We start from the raw sequence: 27,948 nt of genomic DNA on the forward strand, positions 1-27,948 counted from the left end.
TCACTGGTTATAGGATTTAATTAAAACCTCGTGTATATTACGCGTTGTTAAGAGAACTTTTCATTCCCTTTATTTTGGTTTATGATTGATGGGTGTAATATGGGTTATAGAGTATACAGCTTGGTCTTACTTTACATGTGCCCCTATCAAAAATATGCAAGCTTTACTTGATCATTTTAATGTCCTGTCTTCAGATGTAAATTATAAAGAAAAGAGCAGATAACTTGTCTATATTTAATATATTTGATAATCCATTCAGTGCACGTTTAGAAGCTGTATTGTCTAACCTGGCAAAATTAGTTGTCCCTATTTTAATAACTGCTATAGATAGTGTACTTTAAATTAAGTCAGGATGATGATTGGAGCACATGGGAGCAGTTATTTTGGTTATATTTGTGCATTGATCATATCGTGTACATTTTCCACAAGTACAACATCCAGTGACATGTCATCCACAGTACATGAACATAATAAAGAGGTATGCCAACATTCGCTCCATTGTGCATGTTGCAAATGGAAACAACATAACTTTACACCTATCGCTCTCTCGGAAGTTCATATTATATGTAGTGCGTCCCGTATGATCTCTGGAAGAGATTGGGCGTACAATATCAAGATTGAGACTTCTGCTACTTAATAACTAATGAAGCAGAAATAAGTCTTATGTTGTTTTAATAATCTTAAGAACAGTTATATGAAGAAAAATGATAATATCAACTAGAAGTATAGAATACATTGGAAATCTATACCAATTACAAATGATCGTAAATGGCTTCGCATGAATTCTTTTGAGAACAACCGATTTGATCTAAATTATTGTGTAATACTGAAAGAAATGCAAACATCGACGTCTGCATGTGTATATTTGATATGATTATCTCGATGGCGGAGGAGTTTTAGGCATTGCAATTTACAAGACGAATAAAATTTTGTTTCAATCTTTGAAGAAATTGAGATTAATCACTTCTACATATATTGGTGAGCAATTAAAATATATATTTTTTTAAATCGAAAATGTTTCCCAAACTGACGGAAATCTATTAAAAATAGATTAGCCCATGGAAATCCCAAGTAGCATTTTGATATGTCAAATATTTTTAATTCACTCCACCTCCTTTTCCTTTGCTCTTTCTTTTCCAAAGTAAAACAACATTTCCTACAAGTGAAGAAACCTGATAACTGTCTAGAATGTTAGTACAAGGCAAACAGGATCCGTCTTTACTTGAGAACTTCAAAATTTGTTATCTTGAACACGCTAATGCACTTGACACTTTTTGAAGGCATACAGAGCTGTATACCTAAAACAATTAGAATCTTTTGTGGCACATCTCTTAACTTTCTTTTACAGGAAGCAATCTAACATCCGCAACCGATCGGATATGTAGGAACAACACTGAGAATTTGAATTTCGTCACTACATCTAATCGAGCAGATGCTATTTTTGTCACAGATGCAGCCATAACGAGTACAGGTTTTTCCTTGCAATATCAAGCTGGTAACTGTTAACTAGAACATGCTATATTTTAAAGACTGTAGTGCTGAGAAAGTAATTAGCATCCTGAAATGAAAGTTTAATCGTAATTCAAAGACTATTCATTTGAATCATTATAACCATTGTATACCTTTATTACATTATTAGAATATTAAATCAACCCTGAAACGTTCTGTAATGAATATAAGTCCCGTAGGATTATCATTTATCTCACATGGCCACTGTGTTGCCTCAGGCTAATAAACAATGTGCCGGTTCGTGACATATTTAATTTGCCAAGAAAAAAATTTTGATAAATCGCTATAGTAAATAATCAAATTTATTTCTGCGCTCAAGACGTATTTTAATACACATCGATAACGTTATGACCAAACTTAATTTTATTTCAATTTTGGGTCCAAATGTGTGATTTCCTACTTTGTATTATGAAAGAAAACCATGTTACATTCATATACGAAACATGGCAAAACATAAACAATAAACAACTGCTATTATTCTAAGACATATGCTACTTATATCTGTTATACACTTTAGTCACCAACATGCTTGGGAATGAAATAAAGCAAACACTTTTATTAGATAATCTTTTGACTTTTAAATCACATGCACCACATATCTCTATCACCACCCCGCAGGATTGGGAGCAGCGTTGAGCGCTAAAATTCAAAGTGTTCCATATATAAATTGCTCACTATAAAGGAGACTGGTGATCACATAGCAGCACTGTGTATTTGAGGGTAAAACATTCCATCATACAGAAAGTATGTGGACTTCAAGCACAACTCCAAAAGTCTTGTTACTTGCTGTGGCCAAAGTGGTGCCATCTTTGTAAGGGTAATGTCAGATGATAATCTATCATTAATAACTTACAAAGCCGGTACACTAGTAAGTAAGGCGTTCACATCTGGAACAATCTGTTAACATCGACTACTATTCGTTCAGGAGATGTTTACAGTCAGTAGAGAATAGATGAGTGCTGATGATCTCCTTAGTATGTAGACAAAGGTTTCATTTTAGCTTTCTATAATTATCGTATATGTTCATTTAAAAGTTTAAGCATTATCAAATACGAATAATACTACACGGTTAAGTTTGCACGGACAAAAATTGCTTGATCGAGTGTGTTACAGATATATTTCATCTCATGGATGATGTGCTCTACCTTTACGGTTGATTTAACACTCATAATGATACTGACTCGAACCACATTTTCTTGTGTTTTACTTGCATAGTTTCGTACCTGCTTATTTAGTAATCTGTTGTAGTGGAGTCATGTGGGGGACATCTGACAGCGCAGATAACGACAGCAACACTGACTTCGCCTCATTACCCTTCCCAGTATGAAAACAATCTATACTGCCAGTGGACAATTGAAGCTCCGATAAATTACAGCATTGCTATACAAGTTACCAATGTTGACCTAGAGGAAAATAATATTTGTTCTCATGATTATCTTCAGATACATTTTGGTAGGTACATGGCAATTGATCGTTCTTATTCTTTATGTCTTTGAAATTAGCCCAGTAGCTATCATTTGTTTTTAAAAATGTAGAGTTGTTCATAATTATTTCTTTAATTTTAACATCAAAAGATTTTTAGAACATCATGCCAGGTAAGAAAATCGTTACTGCAAGGCTCATGGTATATTGCTCGACCCTTTCTTGAAAACATTTGTTAACCGATCTGAAAAGATAATCTTATATAAATTGTATCTTCAATCCATTGTTTATGAATCCTTATACTTCTTGAAACAAAACCATGGTTGATGTTGTCATTGTTGGGGTTTCTCCTGTTCTTGCCTTGGCCTACTTCTTTTATAAACTTATCCATTATTTACATTCCTATCATTAGCATTGGGATTACTATTAACGGCAGTGTTAGTGGTAATAATAATATTGGTAGTACTAGTTTTTGTTTGAATATTTTTTAATAAAAGGGAACAACAGATTTACAAATGTATAATCTCATAGTCCAACTGAGATGTCAGTTTATCTATAAAAACATATTTATAATTACTTTTTTTCACAGGAACAAATAGTACTGATCGGATATGCATGAACAACACCAAGGATCTGAAGTTTGTTACAGTGTCTAATCAAGCAGAAGTTATTTTTGTCACAGATGCTAATAGAGCAAAGAAAGGTTTTTCACTGCAATATCAAGCAGGTATATGTCGATTTCAACAGAAAGTTTGTTCACTGCAATATGAAACAAGTGTTTCTTAATTTCATTAGAAAGGCTTTCTCTGCAGTATCATGGAGGTACTCGTAAACTTCAACATAAACGCTTTTCATTGCATATGAAGCAGGTATATGTCGATTTCAACAATAAAGACACTTTACTGCAATATCAAACATGTATATGTCGATTTCAATAGAAAGGCTGTTCACTGAAATATCAAGCAGGCATTCGTCGATTTCAACAGAAATGTTTTTCACTACAATATCAAGCAGGTATGTGTCGTTTTCAATAGAATTGGTTTCAACTTGCAATATCAAGAAGGTATTCGCGAATTTTATGCTTTTCACTGCAATATCAAGCCGTTATGTGCCGATTTCAATAGAAATGCGTTTCACTGCAATACTAAATAGGTATTACTCCATATCAGGAGGAAATAGCTTATTATTTTTGAAAATTAAAAATGTCTTATTTTTCATCTGAAAACGAATTATTACCGTAAGTAAACGAAAACACATACGGACTCTTAAACATTATCAACTTGTACATATTTTTCTTTTGACCTATTAACGTAAGATTTAACTCTTCTAGATAACTTCGGAAGTTGCGATATTTTGCAACATCTTTCCTTTTTCTTCATTCAGTACTGCAGAGAAAATATTCATGAACATACTTTTTATCTGCAAATTTGGTGACATTTCTAAACGTTCGATTTATCTCATAGGCATTTACTTTAGTAGTTTGAACTTCTATAAATGTAGTTTCAGATCTCGATTATAGAAACGTTTCATATGCATATAACTCATTACTTTGCTGCTTCTACCCTTTACAAACGAACTCTCTACATCAGTTTTGAGCCATAATATCTTACTTTTTTATTGCTTTTGAAATGATCATCACATGAAATTTTAGGATTGTTTTTCTTTCCATCTTAGTCAAACCTCAAAAATTGTATCTGGAAATTGAACGTAAAATGAATTTGTGAGAACACATTACTGGTTATGAAATAGTACGAAACCATTTTTTTTTTTGTTTTGAAATAAACAGGCACATGTTACTGTGAAGGGGAGTCTGGTCGTGTGGATTGTTTCACAGACCTCAACCAGCTGCACCAGGTACATATTCTGTAATTCTTCCAGCCAATTACACCGATTACTAGTAGAGGTGATCTAAGTTATTAGTTCATTACTTAAATTAGAGCAGCTAAGAGGAGAGCATTAAATCACTTTTTTTTCGCTGATTTAATTTTTACGCGCGGGGAATACATTTCTCTCTATTTTATCAATATGTTATCCACACTGGAAATACTATCATATCTACACAGTTATATTTGTGAGTTGTCCTAACGGCTATCTCGCCATTATAAAATGCAAACGAAGACAGTGAGTACGGACCTCGGGCATACTATGGCTTGCAAGCTTTATTTCCAACATTAGCAACACACAACGTTCTTAAGACATCATCAGCATTATCATCATCATCAGCTCTAGCAAACAAACACACACACATCATCCAGCTCCTTTTCCAGGTGAAAATAGAATTATTAAAACACAAATATTTTGTCACCGCCTAGTGCGTGCGTACTGCTTGTCGCTTTTAGGACCATAGACTTTTGTCTTATCTGAAAGAAAATCTTAAGGTAATGCCAGTAATAAAGATGCAAATATATTAGCTAATTTTAGTATAGAAATATTAGACATTGTAAGATGATTGAATATGATGTGTGATACAACTTTATAGAAAGATGAGTACGTGGACTTAGCATTCTGTACAATCGAAAACAAAAGACAAATTGATAGACTTGGTAAGGATATATCAATGTATTTAAAGTCCGTGATTATTTACATAGCTGGAATTACATACATCCTTCTTTTTTACAAAATTCCGCAAACCTGGTTTGATGGTGCTGTGATTTTTAATGCATAAGTCCTGAAATAGCAGCAGGGGGGGCGAATCGGACATTTTGTCCAATCGTTATTTGGCTTAATTATTACTTTCTGCACTCAACGATCTAGTGTCGTCAGCGCCTGGTAAAAAAAAAACGACGACGTCGTTGGGGGATCGTCGCGTCGTCATTTGGTTTAATTAACACCTTCTGCGCGCCGATCCCCAGCGTCGTCAGCGTCCGGTAAGCACATCGACGACCGCGTCGATGTCATCGCCCCCTCTGCTGCTAAGTGGTTATTTACAATGATCTTACAAACAGAGTGATCACTAACTCCTCCTCTTGCAGATCAATTAGGTTATTTGACTGATCGGTAATTCTAAAATTAATTCTCGTTAAAAACCGATCATGGCATCGCATATAGACCGGATTAATCGGACTCTCAACGATTAAAAATCCCGGAGGGGCTGTTGGTGAAAATGAATAAAGGATATATCCCTGTTGAGCCTGATTTGATTGCTTGGTATCCACCTGGTAACTTCCTTCGATAGCATCACACACTAGATTAATCGCTATCACCGATGCAATATTTACGTTGTATGGAGCAATATGCCTACCACCATCTCCGTTATCGTGTCTGAGGATAGTTGATGGGGGGGTGTCAGCGGGTGGATTCTCAGGCCATCCTAGTATGGTTCTTATTGAACTGTTATAAATATCAACCATATACCCCGGTGTGCTTATTTCAATCGTCGACGATAACGTCGGTTCATGAACCGTAATAGCTATTTTTGATTCCTTTCCTGTGATTGATTTTATCCTGCGTTGAAATTCTTTATTGATTTGTTCTATTTGGTATGACCCAGTTGGTATTGTAACCTCCTCCCAGTTTGGGGTTCCATCGGGTTTATTTGTCCGTGCAAAAACCAGCGAGTTATTAGGTTGTTGTCCGTTAAATGCGTCCGCTCGGATATTAGGCCAACTGTGATATACTCGCAATTTTGCCAGCGCTATTTCCTTCACTGGAACCGGCGATGGGAAGTTCACACTAAATTCGGGTTTCGTTGACGTTATCGATATCATATTTGTTTGTACCGGAGTGGTGTTCTCCGCGATCCGCTGAAGTAATTGAAACCCTTCGGGGTTCAGCGACATTATTATTATTCGTTGTTTTTAGTGTCTAATTTTAACAACCAGGTGGTTTCGGCTTCCAGTTGAAAATCCTCGATTTTTGACATCGCGGAGCTATATAACTGGACCATCGTGGAGAATTCAACATCGGATACGAACAAATTATCAATCGATAACGAGATCAACCCGGATAATTTCGAGTATGCGTCGGATACTATTTGATGTTTTACTGTATACTCGTTGAGTTTTTTCTGAAAACACGATGATATCTTCCTAGTGATTGCGTTGGCAACTCCAGCAACTGTTGTCATCGCGGAGACAGCGATTGGAACAGCGATCGGGGTTATCGTGGTCACCGTGGATAAAATAACACCGGCGCCAGCTACTATACCCGATACCGAGTACACGACCGCGTCGATGGCGGTTATTTTACGACGGTATTTTTTTATTTTTGCACGGTATTGTTCGGAAAGCGTTTTCAAGTTCGCGGAAAATTCTTTTGCGGTATCGAATCGATATTGATGTGACGTCGGTGATACCTCTGATTCAATTTCCTTGGTGGTCATTTTTATTTTAAAAGAGCTAGTGTTTTTAATTACTTAGATTCGCTACAAATTCCACATACCATGTAATGTTTGCCCTGGTTAAATTTCCATCAACGGCATAAATTGTAAACGGTTCAGTTGCGTCCTTGTCTATAATTGTTGATATTGTATTGTTAAACCCGGATGAACTCGACGATAATATATTAAACTGCATCATTGAAACCAGTGTCAGTCGATAAATGCCCTTAACAGTTGCGGTGATATTTACTGTATTCTGTGTAAGAGTCCAATCGAATGATCCATGCCGAATTGTGTATACTGTGTTGATGATGTTCTCATGAGGGGTTTTTATTTTTTCGAGTTGCTCTGCCATTCTCGGTAGTCTGTCTTTAATCGCTTCAACATCAGTTATAACTATTCCTACTCCCCGCCAACTCGCGTCTATATTATTCTTGTTCGCTGCAACATTAGTTTTGATTATTTCTATTTCCCGTGTATTCTCGGTCATACTTTTTTTGTTCGCTGCAACATCAAGTTTGATTGTTTCTATTTCATATGTATGCACGTCCATACCTTTTTTATTCGCTGCAACATCAGTTTTAATTAATCCTATTCCCCGCCAATACGCGTCTACATTTTTTTTGTTCGCTTCAACATCAGTTTTGATTGTTCCTATTTCCTGTGTATGCGCGTCCACACCCTTTTTGTTCGCTTCAATATCAGTTTTGATTGTTCCTATTTCCTGTGTATGCGCGCTCATATTATTTATGATCGTTGTAACATCAGTTTTGATTGTTTCTATTTTCCGTCCATGCGAGTCTACATTATTTATGATCGTTGCAACATTAACGCCGATTATTCCTATTTCCCGTTCATGCACGTCTACACTCCTTTTGTTCGTTGCAACATCAGTTTTGATTGTTTCTATTCTCTGTCCATACGCAGTGATATCATTTATAGTTATTGTAATCTCATCCGGCTTGGTATTTTTTTTACCAAAGAATTTATCAAAGTTGTCATCGATCCTGTTAACATTTTTTCGCAACGGTGGTAAATTGGCCGACAGCGCCATAAGTTCCGAAATAGCATTTGTTATTGTTGCAAGATTTGGTTCGGTTGCCGTCGGGGGTCCCCGAAAAAAACTATTGACAATGTGTTGCACATCGTCGAAATGCGTTAGCGTCAACACGATCCGTTCTTCATATAATTTAATTTCACTACGTAAACCCTTTAACGAATTTGACATGGTTATATAATTGTCGCCAAGTGTACTTATTTTTCCATTTATCGTCAAGATGGATTCACCCGGTTTGAGTCGTCCGTCGCTGGTATACAGCGCGATAGTGTCCTCGGCGGTATCACGCTGTCGTATTAAAACGTCATCCAGCGACACATTACTGGATTTCAATTTACCCTGGCGGTCTTGAAATACAACTATTTCATCTGGGTCAACACTGGTTAAGTTCAACGTATCAGCGATTTCATCCTCAATTAGTTTTTTTATGTCATCGGTGGCGGGCGTTTCCGTGGGCTTTTTCAGCGCCGAAACCGGTCGTCCCCAGATATCAATCATTATTATTGTAAATGTTATTCTCTAAAATCCGTTGAGCTTCTACGACCCCACTAGTGTATTCGTTTACAACCACATGAGGTGGTTTTCGCGATGATGAAATCGCCGCAAGTACGTTCAATACCTCGCGGCCACATATCGGTGGGTCGCTTAATCGCTGTGTTGGCAGCGTGGAATAAAAAACCCGGGCCGAACACGCCCGGGCTGAACACACCCGGATATACCGCATGAACTCTTTCGGCGGGGCTAACCCGTATGAATCAAAATAGACGATCGCACGCGGATCAATCGCGTATGCAACCCAATGAGTTCCCGCTCCGGAGGACCCATCGAGGTTAATTATGCCGGTTTCAATATTCCTTGGTGCCGCCGGTAATTGATCCCTCATAAAAACACCTCTGAAGTTTTTTATCGCTAGCGCGTTTGCGGCGTCTATTAAATCAAAATTAGACATTGGAGTCATAGACTCAGGAGTCATTGACTCCCGAGTTAATAAACGGTTCCCGGTAGTCTTAGACCCTTTCCCGAGTACCATGAATACGGGGTTCCCGGTAGTCTTAGACCCTTTCCGGCCACGGGTCGTTTTTTTTTGTAGCCTTTCCCGGTTGCCTTCTTTAATGCCATTCCCGCCGCGGTACCAACGGCTCCTAACGCCGCCGCCTTAGCCACTGCTGGTGCGGCCGCGGCAATCAACGCTGGAATCGCGGCTAACAGCGGAAATATCCCACCGGTCTTTTCCATGTCTTTGATCGCTGCGGCCGAGAAATCTACCTGAACACCCTTTCTGTTCTTCATCGCATTATTGAAATGTTTTATTTGACGCGCCGTCAACGATATCTTATGATTACCACCTGCCATCTGTGACGGCTTCAGCGTTATTGTGGTTCCGCATTGTTTAGCCGACTTTGATCGTAATTTCTTGACTTGACCATCAGTCAACTCTACACTGACGACACTATACGACATTTTATTGTAAACGCGTTTTGTGCTTTCAATTACATGTTTTCCACTGGCGCATCAACGATTCTCATTCGTCCGCCAGCACCTTCTAGCAGCATTGATTTATCGCTGAGGATGACAGCAATAGCTCTATAATTAGCAATAACGCCGCGAGTTACATTAGCTCGGAAGTGTATATCAACGACGGACTGTCTTGTTAAATCAAGATGTTCCAGCGAAAAGTAATAGATCGGATATAGTTCTTTGAAATCATATTGTGATATTTGCAAACCAGTGTCGACGTTTTGATCACGACTCATATATGACAGCAACCGATGGTACACACGTGCGACATGGTTTTGACCGTAATTAAGTTGTATATCCTCGGATGGTTCCTGCTGGCCGTTTATTCTCAGCGAGACGTCAGTAACGCCTAATCGATCAAATATCATATGGCTGAATAATTGATTATCAACTCTCGTCATATCCTGCAACGCAACAAATATATGACGCGGAGCCGAAATGCCTTGTTGTGATGCCAGGTTCCATGTGAATATACCATTGATATTTGATTGCTTAGTATCTGTTGTTGTTGTTAGCCAACTTAGTAATGATTTTCCTCCCTGCTCCATGAAGGATAGCAATCGTGCCTCTGTGGTAATGGATGGAGTCATTACTGGCATCCACAATAATATTTTAGTTAAAACGACTTTACCAGGGTCATTATTTGGATTTGCAGGATCCGCTGGAATTCTCCAAATTGCATTTCTATCATCACCTTTTCGCACAAGCACCACGGTATGCTTTGCTCCGTAGATAACTTTTCGCACGTTCCTACAAAATCCAAATATATGATGCAGTGGAATCGCGCATGAGAAAGATCTACGCGCCCCTGTTAACATTGATATGCGTGTTGCAGCTCCGATGTTAAAATTAGGATCGCTGTTTATAATCATATTCTCAACATCAGCATCATTGTTATTAGCATTATTTCTTGGTCGTCTTACCACAAATTGCGAGTTTCCAGCAGTGTTTCTAGTATCCTTTGCAAACATCATAGATGGACCCGCTGATCTTGTATAATCGTCTGAATATCTTGCTAGCCCGATTATTGTTGTAGCAACATCAACATCGCGTTCTATAGACTCGATCTCTCGCCCGTCAATGAGATATTTTGCGCTCTCAAACAGCGCCATTACGCCGTTATTGACTAAGCCAACTTTGGTACCATCTGGATACGGTGCTGGTACAGCAGGAGTATCGGCCTCTGTTACAAGTTCTCCTTCGATTTCAATAAACGCTTCACACGGTAAAAAATATTTACTGGTATCATGGACTTGAAGTTCAATTCGCGATCGTATGTCGGGTTGTACTGCATGATAGGAATAAAATTGATAATTACGGACAGAATCATCCTTGTGCACTGGTGCGTCCATATCAAACGCCGGGTCAGCTGTTCGTTTAAACATTTTATTTAATAATACGCTGATGCATCTAAATCATCGTCGTGGTTTTAAACCACTTCCCGCTATTATGTTTGCGATGTCATCTTGATTATTGTTTACCAACGACGCTAGTTTTTCTTCCACGGCGTTATTTATCACTTTACTGACATTCGCAGGCATCACTGTCGTTGATGGCATCACCGGTGGTTTTTGCTTTTTTCTCCTCACCAACGACATTAGTTTGTCCCGCGCGGCTGAAAGCGCCTTTCCGGCAACGTCTCCAATAGCGCTGATTCCCTTATCACGAATAACATCAATAGCCTTCATTCCTAATTGTTTGGCTAACGGCGCTACTTTTGGAGCCATTCTTGTAAATAACCCCGCAATGGTGCTACCGAGACCATCTCCATAGTACGCGCGGTAAACAGGCAATCGCGAGTTTACCACGTAGACGAGTACTGGTTTATTGTGGTTGTAGTGTATGATCATCTTTATTATAAAAACACCGGTTTTCCAATTAATCATCCACGAGTTCGTCTATGAGCGTTCGATATGCATTAATGTCCATAATACCGCCTGCAAATAAACGCTTGCAAATATCAGCGGCCTCATTGATTATTTCCGGAGAGTTATTTCCGGCTCGTTTTCCTCCAATTAGTACCTCTAGCCGTGATATATCACTGAGAACACTACCAGGACAGGTAACGCCGTAGGATTCTTTACCAACAGAGTATCCTTTTCCTTTTTTTGGTGTTATACTCTTAACTTCCTTGTGGAATGCGTCGTAATCGGATTTACTACGATGTGGTAATGCATCTTTATGTTTACTCGCTAAATACACTATTCTTGCCCAGTCTTTTAACGACTTTATATTTTTCTCGTAACCGCTATTGATATGCTTCTTATCTCGTATGCTCTTAGCAAAATTGTTGGCAGCAAAATTAATTAATTCTTCCCTGTTGCTGAAGCCTCTAATTTGATCTATTGTGCTCTTCTTGAGTACAATACGGGGTATATTCCCCTCTTTTTCTTCCGGTATTTCTTCTTCCGGTATTTCTTCTTCCGGTATTTCTTCTTCTGGTTCTTTCGCAGTAGCACCTAGTTCTTCCTCGTCGGCCATTGTAACATAAGGTTCTTGTGGTTCGGTTATAGCGAGTGGTGGTGGCCTCCGTGTTGTAGCAGCCGCTATTTTCGCAGGGAGTGTTTCTAAAGACCTTTTTGTTTGTTTTGTCTCTGCCGCTATCTTTTCAAGCGCATCGAGGACGGGTACAGTTGCCGCCGTAACATCTTTGGTCGCTTTAGTTACCGGGGCAAAGAGTTGTTCGCTTCCAACAGTAAAATCGGTTTGTAGTTGCTGCCGCGTTTGAAGTTGTTCTCGGACCCTGTCCCGTAACGGTATGAACTTTTTAAGCGCCGCTAGCCGCTCTCTGGCTAGCCGAGTAGTGAGTGATTTACCTACCATTATTGCAATTGCGAAGCAATTTCTAATTTCTCGCCGGAGTTTTCGTCTATAATCCTTCTAATGTTTTTGATCTTACTAGAAATCTCCCGGCGTCGTTCATAAACACGTCCGAGTTTTTTTCGTATTATTTCAACGGCAGTGAATAGTCCAATGAATGCATTTGCGTCATTGTGGTACAAGTTTTCATTGATCGTATGTTGTAATCGTTTTATGAAAAAATACTCGCGGGCCAGGGTAAAACGCCCCCGTTTCGACTGTTCGTTAATAATCTCATAATCGGATAAAATTTTTTCACTGTCGAGACCATCAGATAATTCAATTCCTTGATTTTTTAATTTTGAAATCTCGGCTAATATATTATTGATGTCTTCGATATTCATTATTCTTATAAAACATCTTGTTTTTAAATAAAAAGAAAAATGAAACCCCGTGTATCAATTCCGAAGGTGTTTAATAATTCGTTAGACGTGACCTCGTCAGCGCCATAGGCGCCGGTGACTTCATCACTCGCTGATTTCTGTTATATATGAAAATCGAATTCTATGTCCGGTCTTTTTTGAGATCGCTGAATTCTGTATTCCTTCTGCAACAAATCGTATTGAGGCGATATAAATGTCAAAATATTTTCCTGCCTCATTCATCGACTGAAATATTTTTTCCTCGTGAGTTGTTGTATCAAATGACTTTACGGGTTTTGCTTTCTTTGGGTATTTACCGGTTTGGCCTTTTTTGGTATTCTGACTTTGCGAGATAGCTTGCAAGTTTGCAAGAGAATTATCAGTCTTATTATTATTAATATGATCAATGACAAGTCCATTTTCGATTAATCCGTTGAATGCTTCAAATACAATCCTGTGAACATAATACTTCTTTTTTCCGGCACCAAACATCAAATACCCCTGATTACTTACGGTACCAACCGGCTTCTTCAGTCTACGATTTCTAACAATGCCGTCGCGAGATGCCTCGTAATTGACGACCAGGGGATGCGGCTGAAATTCTTGGTCCATTTGTATAATAATACTACTTGTCTAATTTATTATTTGGTTTAATTATGAATCTTTCAACGTAGTCTTGGGGGGTTTTAATGACGAAATCGGCGGTGGGGTCAATGACGGCGTTTTTAATTCGCTTGTCATAATAGCGTTTTAGTTCCCTGTATCGCTTTCCGCCACAATTAATACACAACTGCGATTTTCCTCTTACACCGACGTGACAAACCAAGCACGGGAGGGGGCCAAGAGAACCATTACGAACGCTTTGTAAATGATACCCGCAGAATTCACCTCTACATGATTTATTGCACGGGGTTGTCGACCCAATCATCAACCATTTGCAGTGATTCATTATACTATATTCTTTCATTTAAATACTTGTTTTAATTATATGGATGAGTTTGAGAGATTAGCAGTAATTAAACCCTGGAAAAATATTAAGTTCAATCTCGATAGAGTCCTCAAGGACACACCAAAAGCGTTAATAAACGATAAAACCCTGTTGAATAAAATACGCGATTGTATCAATGAATTCAAACGTGATGGTGCATCTCATAGTTGGTCAACATTTCGAATTGATGGTGTTGTTGATGCTACCATGAACGACAACCGCGCAGCAATGATAATATCACAACTTGACGGTAAAAGGTATTTCTTCAGAGTAAAATTCATTGTCCGGGTGGAATCAGGCGATTGGATCATACGTGATAAATTTGAACCAGTTTTCAGCGACAAGAAAACAGTCACTGTCAGCCGCGACTCCAAGCCGGGGTTGTTAACCGGAATTGACAGACCATACTATGAACGAGCGTATCCTGAAACAGCAGTTGTTTATGGAATATACCCGTTAAATAAGAAACCTGATATCGGAAAACTGAAACCGATGAAACAGTCAACTGGGATAAATTGTGTAGCAGAACGAATAATAGAGCATTTTACAAATGCATGTCGAGGAAACAAATTGACTGATTTACGACGTAGCAAAATCAACCAGTGGGAACTAACCGTAAAAGAGCGTGGAGCGACCATCAGCGACATAGCGAGATTAGAAACATCGCTGAGATTTCCAATAACCGTTACAACGATAACCGGTGAAGTATTACACGAATCAAAGTACAAATCAAAGGGAGCCCCAATCAAAATTATCGATCATAACGAACACGCATGGACGCCCGCGATCACAATATTTCCACGGGATAGAACAGTAAAGTATATACCCGAAGAATTCCTAGGAGAAGAATTCTCCAGGGATGGGTTTCTCGCGGAGAGGAAACTATTTGATGCTATTGCCTACTTGTGTAAAAACGACCCTGTATCAGTGTGGTTACTTCGCAGCGCTGAAAACGATGCGGATACCTTTGATCAGTTTGTAAGACCAAACGGTGAATTATATCGCACTGAAGCGTTTCACAACAGGATGAAAAAAACCGCCATGGAATTTGAAGAGCATGATGAACAACTGCTAACAAATTGTTTTACAATTCCATCGGTTGCGGCTCATGTTGCAGCAAGGAAAAATGCGTGGAGACCAACACGCAAGGAATTTCTACCGGATGTACAATCCAGTTGTTTGGAATACTATCACGGTGGACTATGGAACACTAGATACAACCGCGACGCTATGATTTCCGTTGATATGGTTGCCTGTTATCCAGCGAGTTTTCTCGGGTATGGATCCGCCGCTGAGTATTTCAAACGATTTGGACATCCCAGTCATGAAATGACTCGTGTTGCTATTAATGGACCACTGCCTGATTTTGATTTAACCGGATTCGCTCGCATAGTATCATTTGAATTCGCGGCAGGACTCCATCGCTGTTGCTATATTTGGATCGGTAGACACATGGCTGAAAAGAAGTGGCTGCCAATAGCGCTGCTACGGTATATGATTGATTGTAGCATGCTAGTTTCGTTGATTGTCAGTGACGCGATTATATCATACCGGGCACAGACTGAAGTCTGGTTACCAGAACCGGAGCGTCTAGATAGCATAATTGACGAGTCCAGAAAGCGCATTGATGCCGACGAGGAATATATCATCGAATGGTCCAGGAGGATATTTAACCAACGAAACAGAGAGGCAAAAGATCTCGGTAGAAGAATAATTGGTAAGTTTACACAAGGTGGAAAAAACCACGACTACAAACGATATTGCTCACGGCTGATTATAGATGACGCAGAATATGATTTCGTAATCAAGGACGCAGTGGCAAAAAATAGATACGTGAACTGCAAAACAGCTTTCTTGTCCAATGGAACGAGGTTGGGTACAGTTGTTACCTACAGCGATGGAGACAGCCCGGCATACCCGCATTTGAGGGCGTCTATGCTGGGTTATGCCGCTATTAATTTATTCTCGATGATAAATAGATTTCCTGACACCGCGGTTAGAGTAGCCGTTGATTCATTTTATATAGACGTAAAGTACAAGAAAAACGTAGCCGAGTTTACTAGTCCGGACGAGAGTTGGGGTACATGGAGAATTAAAAATGAAATACGACGCGATTATTCCCCGTCAGCAGATGTCACCGTTGAGAACGACTACTTACGCGGTGATAAATTATCAGAATGGTCTAATGCACCACCGTGTTCTGATCCAATTTGTAGACACAAGACGGTTTATTTAAGCGGCTGTGGCGGGTCAGGAAAGACGACTCGGGCAATTGAATTATTTCGAACGCGGGCAAGTATAATCGTGCTTACACCGACCCATAGACTAGCGCGAGAAATAAAACAACGAAATGTTGACGCCGTTACTTATCACAGCTTTTTTCGATACAGCGGCGGCGAGTGGACTCCTGATCGAATGGGTGAAAAATTTATTCCCGACATTATCATCTGGGATGAGATATGTACTGTTTCGTTAGATACTTTACAAATGTTTCTTGAGTGGTTGCTGCGCGCGAATACAGCGGTGATCATGTGTGGGGACCATGGCCAACCACCACCATTTGTCGGCGAGGGTCCACATGATTGGTTGAGCGGGTTCGTGGACTATTATGAAGAAACCGATACTGATTACCGAGCACTTGATGAACAACTGCGCGAGGTTAAAAAACTAATCAGATTACAGCCGGATAGAGTTCAGTGTGAAATAATCCGCGAGGTGATTCCGGAAACGCCGTTAAATGAATTCTGGGAAACATGGAGACCAAATGATTTAATTGTAGCGAGTAGAAAGATAGTCAGAGACACACTTCAGCGGAAGTTGTTTACGTTGCATAAGGAAAAGTTTCCAACGCGTCCAGTGCCGTTATGTTATAGACCCGCGGACACACGGCGGCAGAACATTGAAGTTGAAATTCCAGCCCCGACAGCGTCGGAGACAAAAAAACAAATTCTCGTGCTGAATGATATCGTGCTCGTTGATATCGGTGTCGTCGAGGACGCGCTACGTGCTGATAAATCCCCGTGGACGCTAGGATACGCAACAACAATACATTCCTCGCAGGGACTAACCATCACGGACACCATTGTTTGGATGGTTGATAATAGCATCGAATGGTCAAATCTAGTCTATCTTGCAGTGTCCAGAGTACGAAGGATAAATCAGCTTCGAAGAATTGTTATTGACGGAGCCGGTGACGGAGTCACTGACGAAGCCGGCGACAAAGTCACCATCGATGCAAGCGTCATTGATAGAAAACTCTCGGGTTACCGCCAACAGGATAAAAAAAAACAGCGGCGTTTTGATATTGATGCCGAATTAATAATTGCATTACGACAACAACAGAATAATCACTGCGCGAGTTGTAATTGTGTAATGCGCTGGCGTTATTCGGATAAAGACGCTCGCCAATTTACCGTGGACAGAATCGATAACAGTCTCGGTCATGTTAAAAACAATGTGAGGTTGACATGTCTTGAGTGCAATAGACGCAACGGCGCTAGTTAAGACCACGTGGGGGCAATTGAGTATCGTTAGGTATCACTTGTAGTTGCTCGCGTGTAAATCCGCGCTGAGGAGCAGTTGAATCCAGTCTATAGATCGGTGGTCTACCAGTTGATCGTGTTATCGTTGATATGTTATGTGTGGTAACACTCCAAATAGGATCGGTAGCCCTTTTTTTACCGCCTTCAAGCTCTCCTGGTTCATATAGATATCTAACAGTGACATCGCCAAGAATCGGCTTAGAAACGCTATTTATTTTTAATTTTCCGGGTATATACTCGTATTTAATCGCGTCGCTGGGCTTCATGTTGATTGCTCGGGTAATCTCGTTATTTAACGCTGCAATTACGCCTGGCAACCTTTTGACCCATTCACGAGATCGTTTTTCTTGGATGAATTCCTTCGCGTATTGATATCCAAATAACCGTTCAGCGAGAGTCCGATTGAATCGTTCAACAATTGCCTGATCACGATGTAGCGCAGTATGACCTCGTCGTATCGCGACGCTATGATGTTTCAGCGTTGATAAAACAGCGCCGCGAAATTCACTACCAGGATCAACTTGTAATAGATTTGGCCAGCGCAGAGGACCTCTTCGATAAATCCGCTCAAACGCATCGGCTACTTCAGTTGCTGACTTTGTTTTCAACGGTTCCGCTTGTTTGTATCGACTCGCAACATCAACTACGGTTAGCGCGTATTTGTAACCGTTGTCATGCGGCAGAAATAGTATATCAGCCTGATGAACTTCATTAGGTACGCTGACATCAAAGCGCGAGAAGTTGATTTGTTTAGGCGGTGGTAGATAGATTTGCCATATAGCCTGTTTGGATAACCAATTAGCCGCAGTGGTCTTTGTTACCTTTGCAGCGCTTGCAAGCTTACCAATTGCGGCCTTCCCCTTCCAGTATCCTCTCGGAGAATAATAGATGGAATCCATCGTTTTTCTTGGATGATTGTTATTAATTACCAGCGCCAATCATTAATTTACCTTTCATAGCCGATTTTACCAACCATGAGGCCAATTTTTCTTTGACGGATTTATCAGGAATAGCATTTAGCGCGTGAATTAATTTTACATCCGCGATATGACGCTGTTGCAGATCGCTACTTTTGTAAGCAACATCATGAGCATGACACGCCTTATCGATAGCGTTTATTGGATACTCACCGGGTTTGGGCTGATTTTGATCATCGAGTCTAATATCTAATCGTGTTCCGGGGCCACAGTAGTTATATCCTGGGAGGTGTTTTTCTCCTGGATACTTTGCCCACGGTGTTCCGGGGAGTTTTGCCAATTTGGCTGCGATGTCACCTCCTCGCTTTTTTTTAAAACATCTCCGGGTCTAATAGAAATAAATCTAAATTTCTTTGTACCGCATTGTACACACTTACCAGTAAGCGCCGATCTGTTATTTCTTGTCGTAACGGTTGTCATATCATTTGTGCCAGTACGCACTCTACACTTCACACAATATAGATCCATAATTTATGTATAGAGATATGAATATAATTGATTTTTCGGCGACTAAAACAAGAGAACCAGTTAAGCATGTTGCAGCGTTACCAAACTCGATCCGGATGATTATCATCGGACCATCTGGATCCGGCAAGACGCAATTGTTACTCAATTTAATAATGAGATGGATGAAGTGGGATAAGTTGTATTTGGTTGCTCCTAGCGTAGATGATCAACGATGCTACGAGGTGTTGAAAGATTTCAACGAGAATGCATCAGCGATCGCTAAAAAGAATGTTATTGAGTTTATTACGGATATCAATGATGCACCGGGTATTGATGATATTGATGGCGACGTTAACAATCTAGTCGTGTACGATGATGTTATGTTAGACAATCAAAAGAACCCAGCTAGGATATTTTCCAGAGGCAGGCATAAAAACACTGACGTGATATATGTCACTCAACGATACACTCAGATTCCAAAAGTAATCAGAGATAACTGCAATATTCTTGCTGTATTCAACGGCGTTGATACACACACGCTACGAAATATTTGGCAGACATGGTGCGGCGGTGACATGGACTTTAATGTTTTTCGAAACTTTTTTAGTCATGCTCAGTCGACCCCACATGGATTCATAACGATAAATTTACATGATCCTCGGACACGATATCGTATCGGACTTGACCAAATATTCGGTTAGTTGTAAATAATTTTCATTGTAAATAACCACTTAGCAGCAGAGGGGGCGATGACATCGACGCGGTCGTCGATGTGCTTACCGGACGCTGACGACGCTGGGGATCGGCGCGCAGAAGGTGTTAATTAAACCAAATGACGACGCGACGATCCCCCAACGACGTCGTCGTTTTTTTTTTACCAGGCGCTGACGACACTAGATCGTTGAGTGCAGAAAGTAATAATTAAGCCAAATAACGATTGGACAAAATGTCCGATTCGCCCCCCCTGCTGCTGAAATAATACGTCAGCGGCATTTCCTGTAGTCTTTCAATATCAATGCTTTCCCACTGATATGAATAAAGATATTGATTATTTTATATACCGAAAGAAACTATCCGATATATGGATCGACAAAATCATAGCTATACCAATTACTACAGTCAGCCATCTGACAAGTGTTACGTATATCTGATTTAATTTACATTTATTTTGGAAAATATTTCCACAAAACAGTTTGACCTTGACTGTTCATTTGGTAAACACTTAAAGTTGACCTAGTTCCGACCTTAATTCAAATTCAGTAACAGTCACGTCAACAAGTTTTGTTAGTTTATTTTGTATTGTGGGAATAATAAGGTTGAGATCGAGGCTGTGTTGGATACGTGGCCCTTAGCTTGTAAATAGTGTTTAATTAAGTAAACAACTTTTTTGTATATTCTCGGAGTAAAATGATTGGTTCTTATCAAGGACATACAGGGGCTGCATGATTTTTAATATGTAAACATGATCACGTGACCCTTATCCGGGCATCTGTTTTGCGTACAATTCAAATTTTAAACCATCGTTTTAGAGAAAGAAACACAGTCTGGCCTTATAACATTTGAAGTCAATGTGTTATTTTCTTGTGTCAGTTTGGAGTTATTTCGAATTATTTGGATTCAAAAGGATTAATTCTTTTTTCCTGGAGAAATATGTGTGCTCATACATAATTCTTGAACAAAGACATTTCTTACAAATTGTATTCTGATTTCCAAAATCGGTGTGATATTTCTTGTTTCTACATGAAACTGTATTCAACACAGTATAGGATACAGCATACGTCATCGCCTTTCATCTTGGATTCTTCGTCGGGACTTGAACTTGAATTCATTAGAACATTTCAATATTAGGACTTCTAAAATTTTATTTGTGGATTATTCTTGAATTATTTTTGGATATGATTCTTAAAACCGTAAATTCTTATTTTTTATTCTTAAAGTATTTTTGTAGGCAAATAAATTATTTATTAAATTTTTCAAAGCTTGTTGTTTTCACTATTTCTTGTGTTACTGTTTATTCAAGCCTAAACACGTAACATAAGACAAGGCCAAAAATGATGATCCTTTTTTCTCATAGAAACAATGAAATATATTTTCGTATATTCAGAATGTATTTGCGAATGGAAATGTTAATTGCATCAAGCGATCGGACGACATTCCGAAGTCAAAAGAAGCAGGTATCAAGAATCCTCCCTGACTTCATCTTTTTCTCCTTCGTTATTTTCCATCGTGGCTGTTATGGGTGATCACTTCTGAAATATTTAAATATGTACATTATTTAAACATTCTTACTTTTGAAAAACTAACGATCCAATCAAAACAAAATCATTTTAAAATGAATGGAATGGAATGCGTTGTCTTGATGTACTATGAGTTAAACATTTATCCCAAAGTAATGATCAATATATGAAACAGAAATTGTATTTGAAAAAGAACCCAATCAATAATTGCCCCAAAAATATTAGCAAAAACATTTAGCACAGGTTGAAGACCATATGCTTTGAATTTTTCCAGTATTATACAGTTCCTGAGATCATCGTCGTTTTCCGAAACATAACGGATGCGCGGTCGATTAATGATGTTTAAAGATGCCTCAGCGCTTAATGTAGTTTTCATTGATCGTATAATCTTATTTCACATTACTCTCACTGTGATTATTAAAATCATATATTAAATTGTGTTTCATTATTTATTTAAGATAGAACTCTAAACTATGACAGTTTACGCCATCCAATATCTCCAAGTGCTCATAGCGCTACGAAAGATCTTGGTAAAGTGTAAGAGAGAGCTGCTAAGTGTTTGGGTAGATATTGAGCTTCAAAGGCTTTAATTATAAATGGATCTTTTACTGCTTACATAATATAAAACGTAATATGTTCATGTTTTTGAATAGTATCTTGCTGGAAAGTCCCAACAAAGTAACTTTAAACTTTACTTTCAACGAACGTTCAATTTTCGTATTCATACAGACGAAGCAATAAAAATCAGCAATCACCTCGCGACATCTCAGTCTTGCACGTTTTGTTTGTTGGACAGGATCTGCAAGAGTAGACGTGAAAATTTTGATACCATCTGTTGCTGTTTTGGTCGTAGCAATAATCATAACTATTGGACTATGTTTTTACTGTCGTAGAAGAAGAAGAACTATAAGGTAAGACAGCAAAAAAGGTAACTTTCTGTTTCTTGATCCTTATGCGATCGGAAATATTAAAGACAAATTTAACGAGTGATTCAATTAAGCTGGATGATCTCAACTTCATGCATATATGAATATAATTCATACTCAGTTGTGGATAATGGAAAGAAATCCAGTTTAATGACGACCTTATTGGGATTTATATTGCAAGAAATGAAGATTACTCATTACCCAAAGTATCAACGTATTGGAGACAATATTACAAAAAATATGAGGTACTGCAGTAAACAGTTCGAGGTTAACAATTGACGTGGATTAGGGCACAATATGCAAATAATGCGAATATATGGTCAAACGTCTGGCTTGTTGACTATGCAAATATCGTGAACACATATCATATATCTAACTTGTTGGTTATGCAAATATTGTTAACATGTTATACGTCTGCCTTGTTGATCAAGAAAAATTAATGAAGTTATTGTCTTGCTGGTTCATATTATATGAAGACAATTTCCGATTTTCAAGAGGAAATTTAAAAGCGTATTAAATTATATTATGTAAGAACGGCAATATATGTATGGAATCTGTCTGAAAGACGAAATGTAACTGACCCACATAGAAACGTGATAGCAAGCTTGGGATGCTTTGTGCTCAAAGTAACGTATTTCATTCATTTTCAACATTCATTGTCAACACAACCGCACAATTAGACTGTTACCCTTTCTATTCAATGTATTTTTGAGTTCCAGAAATGATTATAAAACAAGCTCGTGAATATCTGTTATTTTAATTGGTAGATCTGGCAGAGTGATTACAAAATTGGTTTGTAACGAAACTCACTAAAACATTTAAAATCTTTTTTCTGCAATCGATGTACGATTCCCCTTGAACCTTATTTTGAACAGATTTCTTTTATTTTGCCATTTACTTTCATAATTAATTTTCACAATTTAACAGAAATCATAATTCCTGGTAATCTACGCTCTTCTACCCATTTTAATTAAAAATTATTGTCAATTCTAGAGTTTCTGCACCAAATCCTCTGCTACATATCCTTACAGAGTTTAATTTGGCAATGTTAAATTGGAGAAGAGAAAGCAAGGCTACTTTTTCAATTATTTCAATGCAGCCTTTCTTCTTCACTAAAATTTCTGCACACGAAAAATAACATTGTTGGCATCCTTCCGTGTTATTGTAAATTATCCGAAAGACAACCGGTTTGGACAACTGGTGATAAGATGTTATTATAAAATATCTAGTTCAATGAATCGTTTAAAATACAGGAGCTTTAGCGAACTTCTGAAGCATCATGAGAAGGCTCTGTTTTCAAGACAACATACCTAAAGGTTGATTGAACCAGTAGCCCATGTACGTTAGGATTTCTCCTTCATCGAACTGTCCGTTTGATATTTATACTCGATCAAAGCCTACATTTGAAAATAAACCGTCTAAAGGAAACAAAACATTTATTTCAAAATTTAGTTCAATAAGGTCACCTTTTTAAAATTATTCGGGTACTTTGTTTGCATGGATCGCTACAAAAACTGCACCATAGCGCTTTTCAGTGCGTTTGCTACCAATCAATAATACATTCACTAAGCCAGTCGAGTTCATATAAATATCAATTAAATGAGTAAGTAATTATCACAAAATTCATCGTATCTGCGATATCGTACGTTACAAATGCATATCCTGATTATATTCAGTATGGTCAAATGAATATGAGAATAAATGATTTTATTTCCGTCTTCAGAGAGCAGGAAAGGAAAGAAGAGAGGCCATACACCGAATTACAATCTATGAAAACGGCCCAACGTTATGAGACAACAAAGGCTAATTATTATGAAAACGTGAATCCGCCTGACAACAGTAGCCAAATTCAAGTCTCTACTATATATGAAAATCTGCGTATCGCGGGGTAAAATGTTATGGAGAAAATTCATTCCAAAACATATGCTCATTTCCGCGACCATGACTTGCAACATGAGAACTTTCTGCCACGAAAAAAATATTGATGAAAGAATATATGTCTATGTATAAATAGTTTTTTTAACATTACACGGCAAATAACCCTCTCTCCAACTTATACTTTATTGTTTGGTCAGTATAATGTTATTATATGAGACATAACAAGAACACGCAGTTTACGCAAGAGATACGAACAAATAACAAAAACGTCATTTCGTTACATAATCTATATAATGTTTGACTATAAATATTCCCAGCAATATACAAAATAAAATGAATAAAAATTACAAGATTGTACTGCACTACCTATTACGATGCAACTTAAAGAGACGCTTGCAAGGCTGAATGTGCTTTGAACAAAAGAATCTAAATAGTGACCCAGTTTGATAGATACAAATGAAAAATATCGGCCAATGTGTCATTTTGCACAACTGTCCAGTTAGTTATCCTAGGTCTAATGTTTTGTTGAACTGGCGAACAGATTTCCTGATTAAACTCCTCGAGTTATTCCTTAAACATATTGCGTATGGGATAAATGGCAAAACCTACCTCAGGATAAACTGAACAACCTTGGGGACTCAGACGGATATCTCATAGGCAAATTATCATGTGAACCGACTCAAAAAGCAAACTTCTGATCGCCTATACCAATGGACATGTTTTGCTGATTATGTGGAAATCAGAAAATAGCAGCGGGGAGGGGGGGGGGCAAAAATGATATAAATTAATAAAAGAAGCCAATAATTTACATTGTTCGATCAAATTCAATGCCAAACTTTCGAACACTGATCATATATGTTTGGATGCAAAAACTAACCGTATCACACCAAGCACTATACAAACATTGATTCCAAACTGACTGATAAGTATCAGTACCTTCTTCCATCCAGCTGCCATCCAAGGTGTTGGATCCAAAACATCCCCAGCAATGAAACACTTAGTATCAGGAGAATGTACTATAATGATGGAAACTTTTAACAGAGGTCATAGAACTAACCCCGTATCTGACAAAAAAGAGTAGCAACAAAGGTCTAATAGGGGTATGACTAAAGTGCGAAAAGTTACGAAAAGTTGAGAAAAGAGCGAAAAGTTGCGAAAAGTGAGAAAAGTTACGAAAAGTTGAGAAAAGTTACAAAAACTTGCAAAAAATTACAAAAAAGTTTGGGAAAATACAAAAAAATTAATGTAAGCTAAGACGAGAAAAGTTGCTTTGAATTGAGTATTTAAGCTTATTTGTTCCCAAATTTCGGTCGGTCAAAGTTACAACAAAGTCATTTTCTCGACATTTTTTATTATTAAAACAAGCAAGTAGTAGGAAAGGTTTTTGTTATCTTCATTTGCATCAGTGTAAATACATATTTCGAAACAGCTATAAAAACGTGATTTTGGCATCGAAAAATAAAGTTAAAACGGGTGGGAAAAGTGCTTATAAAATCGTTGTTTTTGTTCTTTCAAAACAGCATACATATTTTAAGTTTAAACATGAGTATTTATTTATGTAAAATATTATCTCTTGTTTTTATTTTTATTCTTGTTTGGGTTTTAAATTTTCTTTTTCCTTCGGATGTTGTTATTAATGGTAGTGATGTTTTTAATTTTGCTGTTTTTCATGAGTGTCCATGCACCATGCGAATGAATGTAGTTTCCTTCCATAAAGACTTCAAAGTCAATATCCATTCAAAGTGTATAATTCTTCTTACATTTCTTAAAATCGAAATACCGATTGAAAGCGTGGTGAGAGCATGTTGGGTCCTTTTCGCAAACATGGCTTACCGTCTACTACAAGAACATATAAACACTCGTTATTAAAACTATATGTTAAATAATTTTGAAAATCAGTTATTACACATTATAATTTCATTTGTGAAACAGAAACACTGGTTGCAACTGATAATAAAATATAGTCAATCCATTTCGCAGATAAGTAAGTCCTTTTCGCGACAAGGATACATTCGCAAAATGGATCTTTCTGGAAATACTTTATATAAAAAATAGATATATTAAATCCTATGTAGAATGAGTTATTGCACAATATAATTTAAATTTTGAAACAAGTATTAATTGAAACTTAAAATCAAAATCAAAATAGTCGGGTCGGTCAATATATATATATATATATATATATATATATATATATATATATATATATATATATATATATATATATATATATATATATATATTTCTGTCCTACTAGTTTCGCATTTACTGATTGCTTCATAATTCTTTTGTGTTTTACAACCTTTAACGAAATCGCTTTCTTCATACATTAAAAATACTACCGATTTCATTAAAAAGTTGAAGTATATTCCACAGCTATCTAATAAATCAATCCTAGTATCATTAGATGTAACATGACTATATACCAACATTCCGCATACAGATCGTATTGAAGCGTATACATATTTTCTTGATAACTATCCTAATAATATCACACTATCTAGTGAAAATATTTGTAAAATAATAAAACTTATCCTGGAAAATAATTATTTTCAATTCAATAATACGAATTACATCCAAATAATGGGCACGGCAATGGGTAGTCATATGGCTCCATCATACGCTTCCCTGTTCATGGATAAATTAGAAAAAGATATTTCGTCAAAACGAAAAGTTTAATCCATTTGTTTAGTTTAGATTTTCAGATGACATCTCAATGATTCTGAACCATTCCTCAGAAGAACTGAACAAAATTCATTGATCGCCTGAATCATTTTCACCCGATGATTAAATTTACTTATACCGCATCTAGTAGGCACGTTTCAGTTTTAGATGTAAATGTAATAATAAATATTGATAACAATATCTCTACAAATATTCAAATCAAGGAGACTAATATCCACCAAACATATTTCCAAAATAGAAATTATCCTACACATATAATTGATTATGCGCTGAACAAAGCCCGTAATCTTACTCAACATGGGGCTTTAAATACAGCAAAATGCACAATAGAGAAAAATATAACTCCTTTCACAATACAATATAATCCTTCATTACCTAATATAGACCTTATGATTAATAAATATTAGGATCCTAAATTTACCGAATACAACAGCGTAAAAACACTTTACAAGCTTGTAGAAGGCCCAAGAATTTGCGAGATGTTTTTAATTAGAACTAAATAGAAAGAATTTTTTTTAAAAAAAAAAGATATCTTTCATCATTTAAATGTAACAGACATTGGTGCTCTCAATGTGCAAATATAAGAGATAGTACTTCCTTTAGAAGGCCAATACAAAAGAAGTATTTTCTCTACGTTATAACACTAACTGCGTATCCACTGATGTGATTTATTTGATAACCTGTAAAAAAAAATGTAGCATGAAATATACTGGACAAACACATTTATAAAATGTTAATATTTCAATAAATTTTAAAACTAATAATCACTCTACTCGATTTTTCTTTTATGCCGATAGATATTGTGCATGAAGACATGAACAAACTCATGAAAGAAAATTACTGGACTTATAAGATACTTCGTATGATAATGGCCTTAATTCCAAGGCACTATATAAAATTGTATAAAATGTTAATTAAAATATTGATATGTTGTATATCCTTTATGAAAATATAATTGTATATATGACTGTTTGTCTCTTTTTTATTATTTTACTTTAATTTTAAATGAACTTTTCACACTTTCGTAACTTTTCGCATTTTAGTCATACCGGTCTAATAGTGATAGCGATACAAACGGTTACGTAAACAATGCTATCTACAGAGAAACAAACGTGGAACGAATATCATATCCATCACATTCAACTCAGATAGTCTTCACGTAGGTCGCATAATTTCAAACATAATAACCAACCATGGAATAATGTGAACCTCAAATATGATAT

At 37.5% G+C, this 27,948-nt stretch overlaps 1 protein-coding gene across 1 annotated transcript in view; it reads left to right on the forward strand.

Annotated features, from left to right (window-relative positions):
* LOC149782287 (cubilin-like) overlaps positions 1-25,988 on the forward strand; it is a 79,967-nt gene extending 53,979 nt beyond the window's left edge. Inside the window, exons 20-26 of the mRNA XM_089933663.1 lie at positions 1,349-1,495; positions 2,758-2,961; positions 3,521-3,658; positions 4,718-4,785; positions 21,104-21,173; positions 22,033-22,147; positions 23,886-25,988. Coding sequence (XP_089789789.1) covers positions 1,349-1,495; positions 2,758-2,961; positions 3,521-3,658; positions 4,718-4,785; positions 21,104-21,173; positions 22,033-22,147; positions 23,886-24,054 — 911 coding nt within the window. The 3' untranslated portion in view covers positions 24,055-25,988. The remainder of the gene's footprint in view (positions 1-1,348; positions 1,496-2,757; positions 2,962-3,520; positions 3,659-4,717; positions 4,786-21,103; positions 21,174-22,032; positions 22,148-23,885) is intronic.
* Positions 25,989-27,948: the final 1,960 nt, after the last annotated feature.

Source organism: Sinohyriopsis cumingii, chromosome 15, assembly GCF_028554795.1.
Source record: "Sinohyriopsis cumingii isolate HCF-2022 chromosome 15, ASM2855479v2, whole genome shotgun sequence".
NCBI classification, from domain to species: Eukaryota; Metazoa; Mollusca; class Bivalvia; order Unionida; family Unionidae; genus Sinohyriopsis; species Sinohyriopsis cumingii.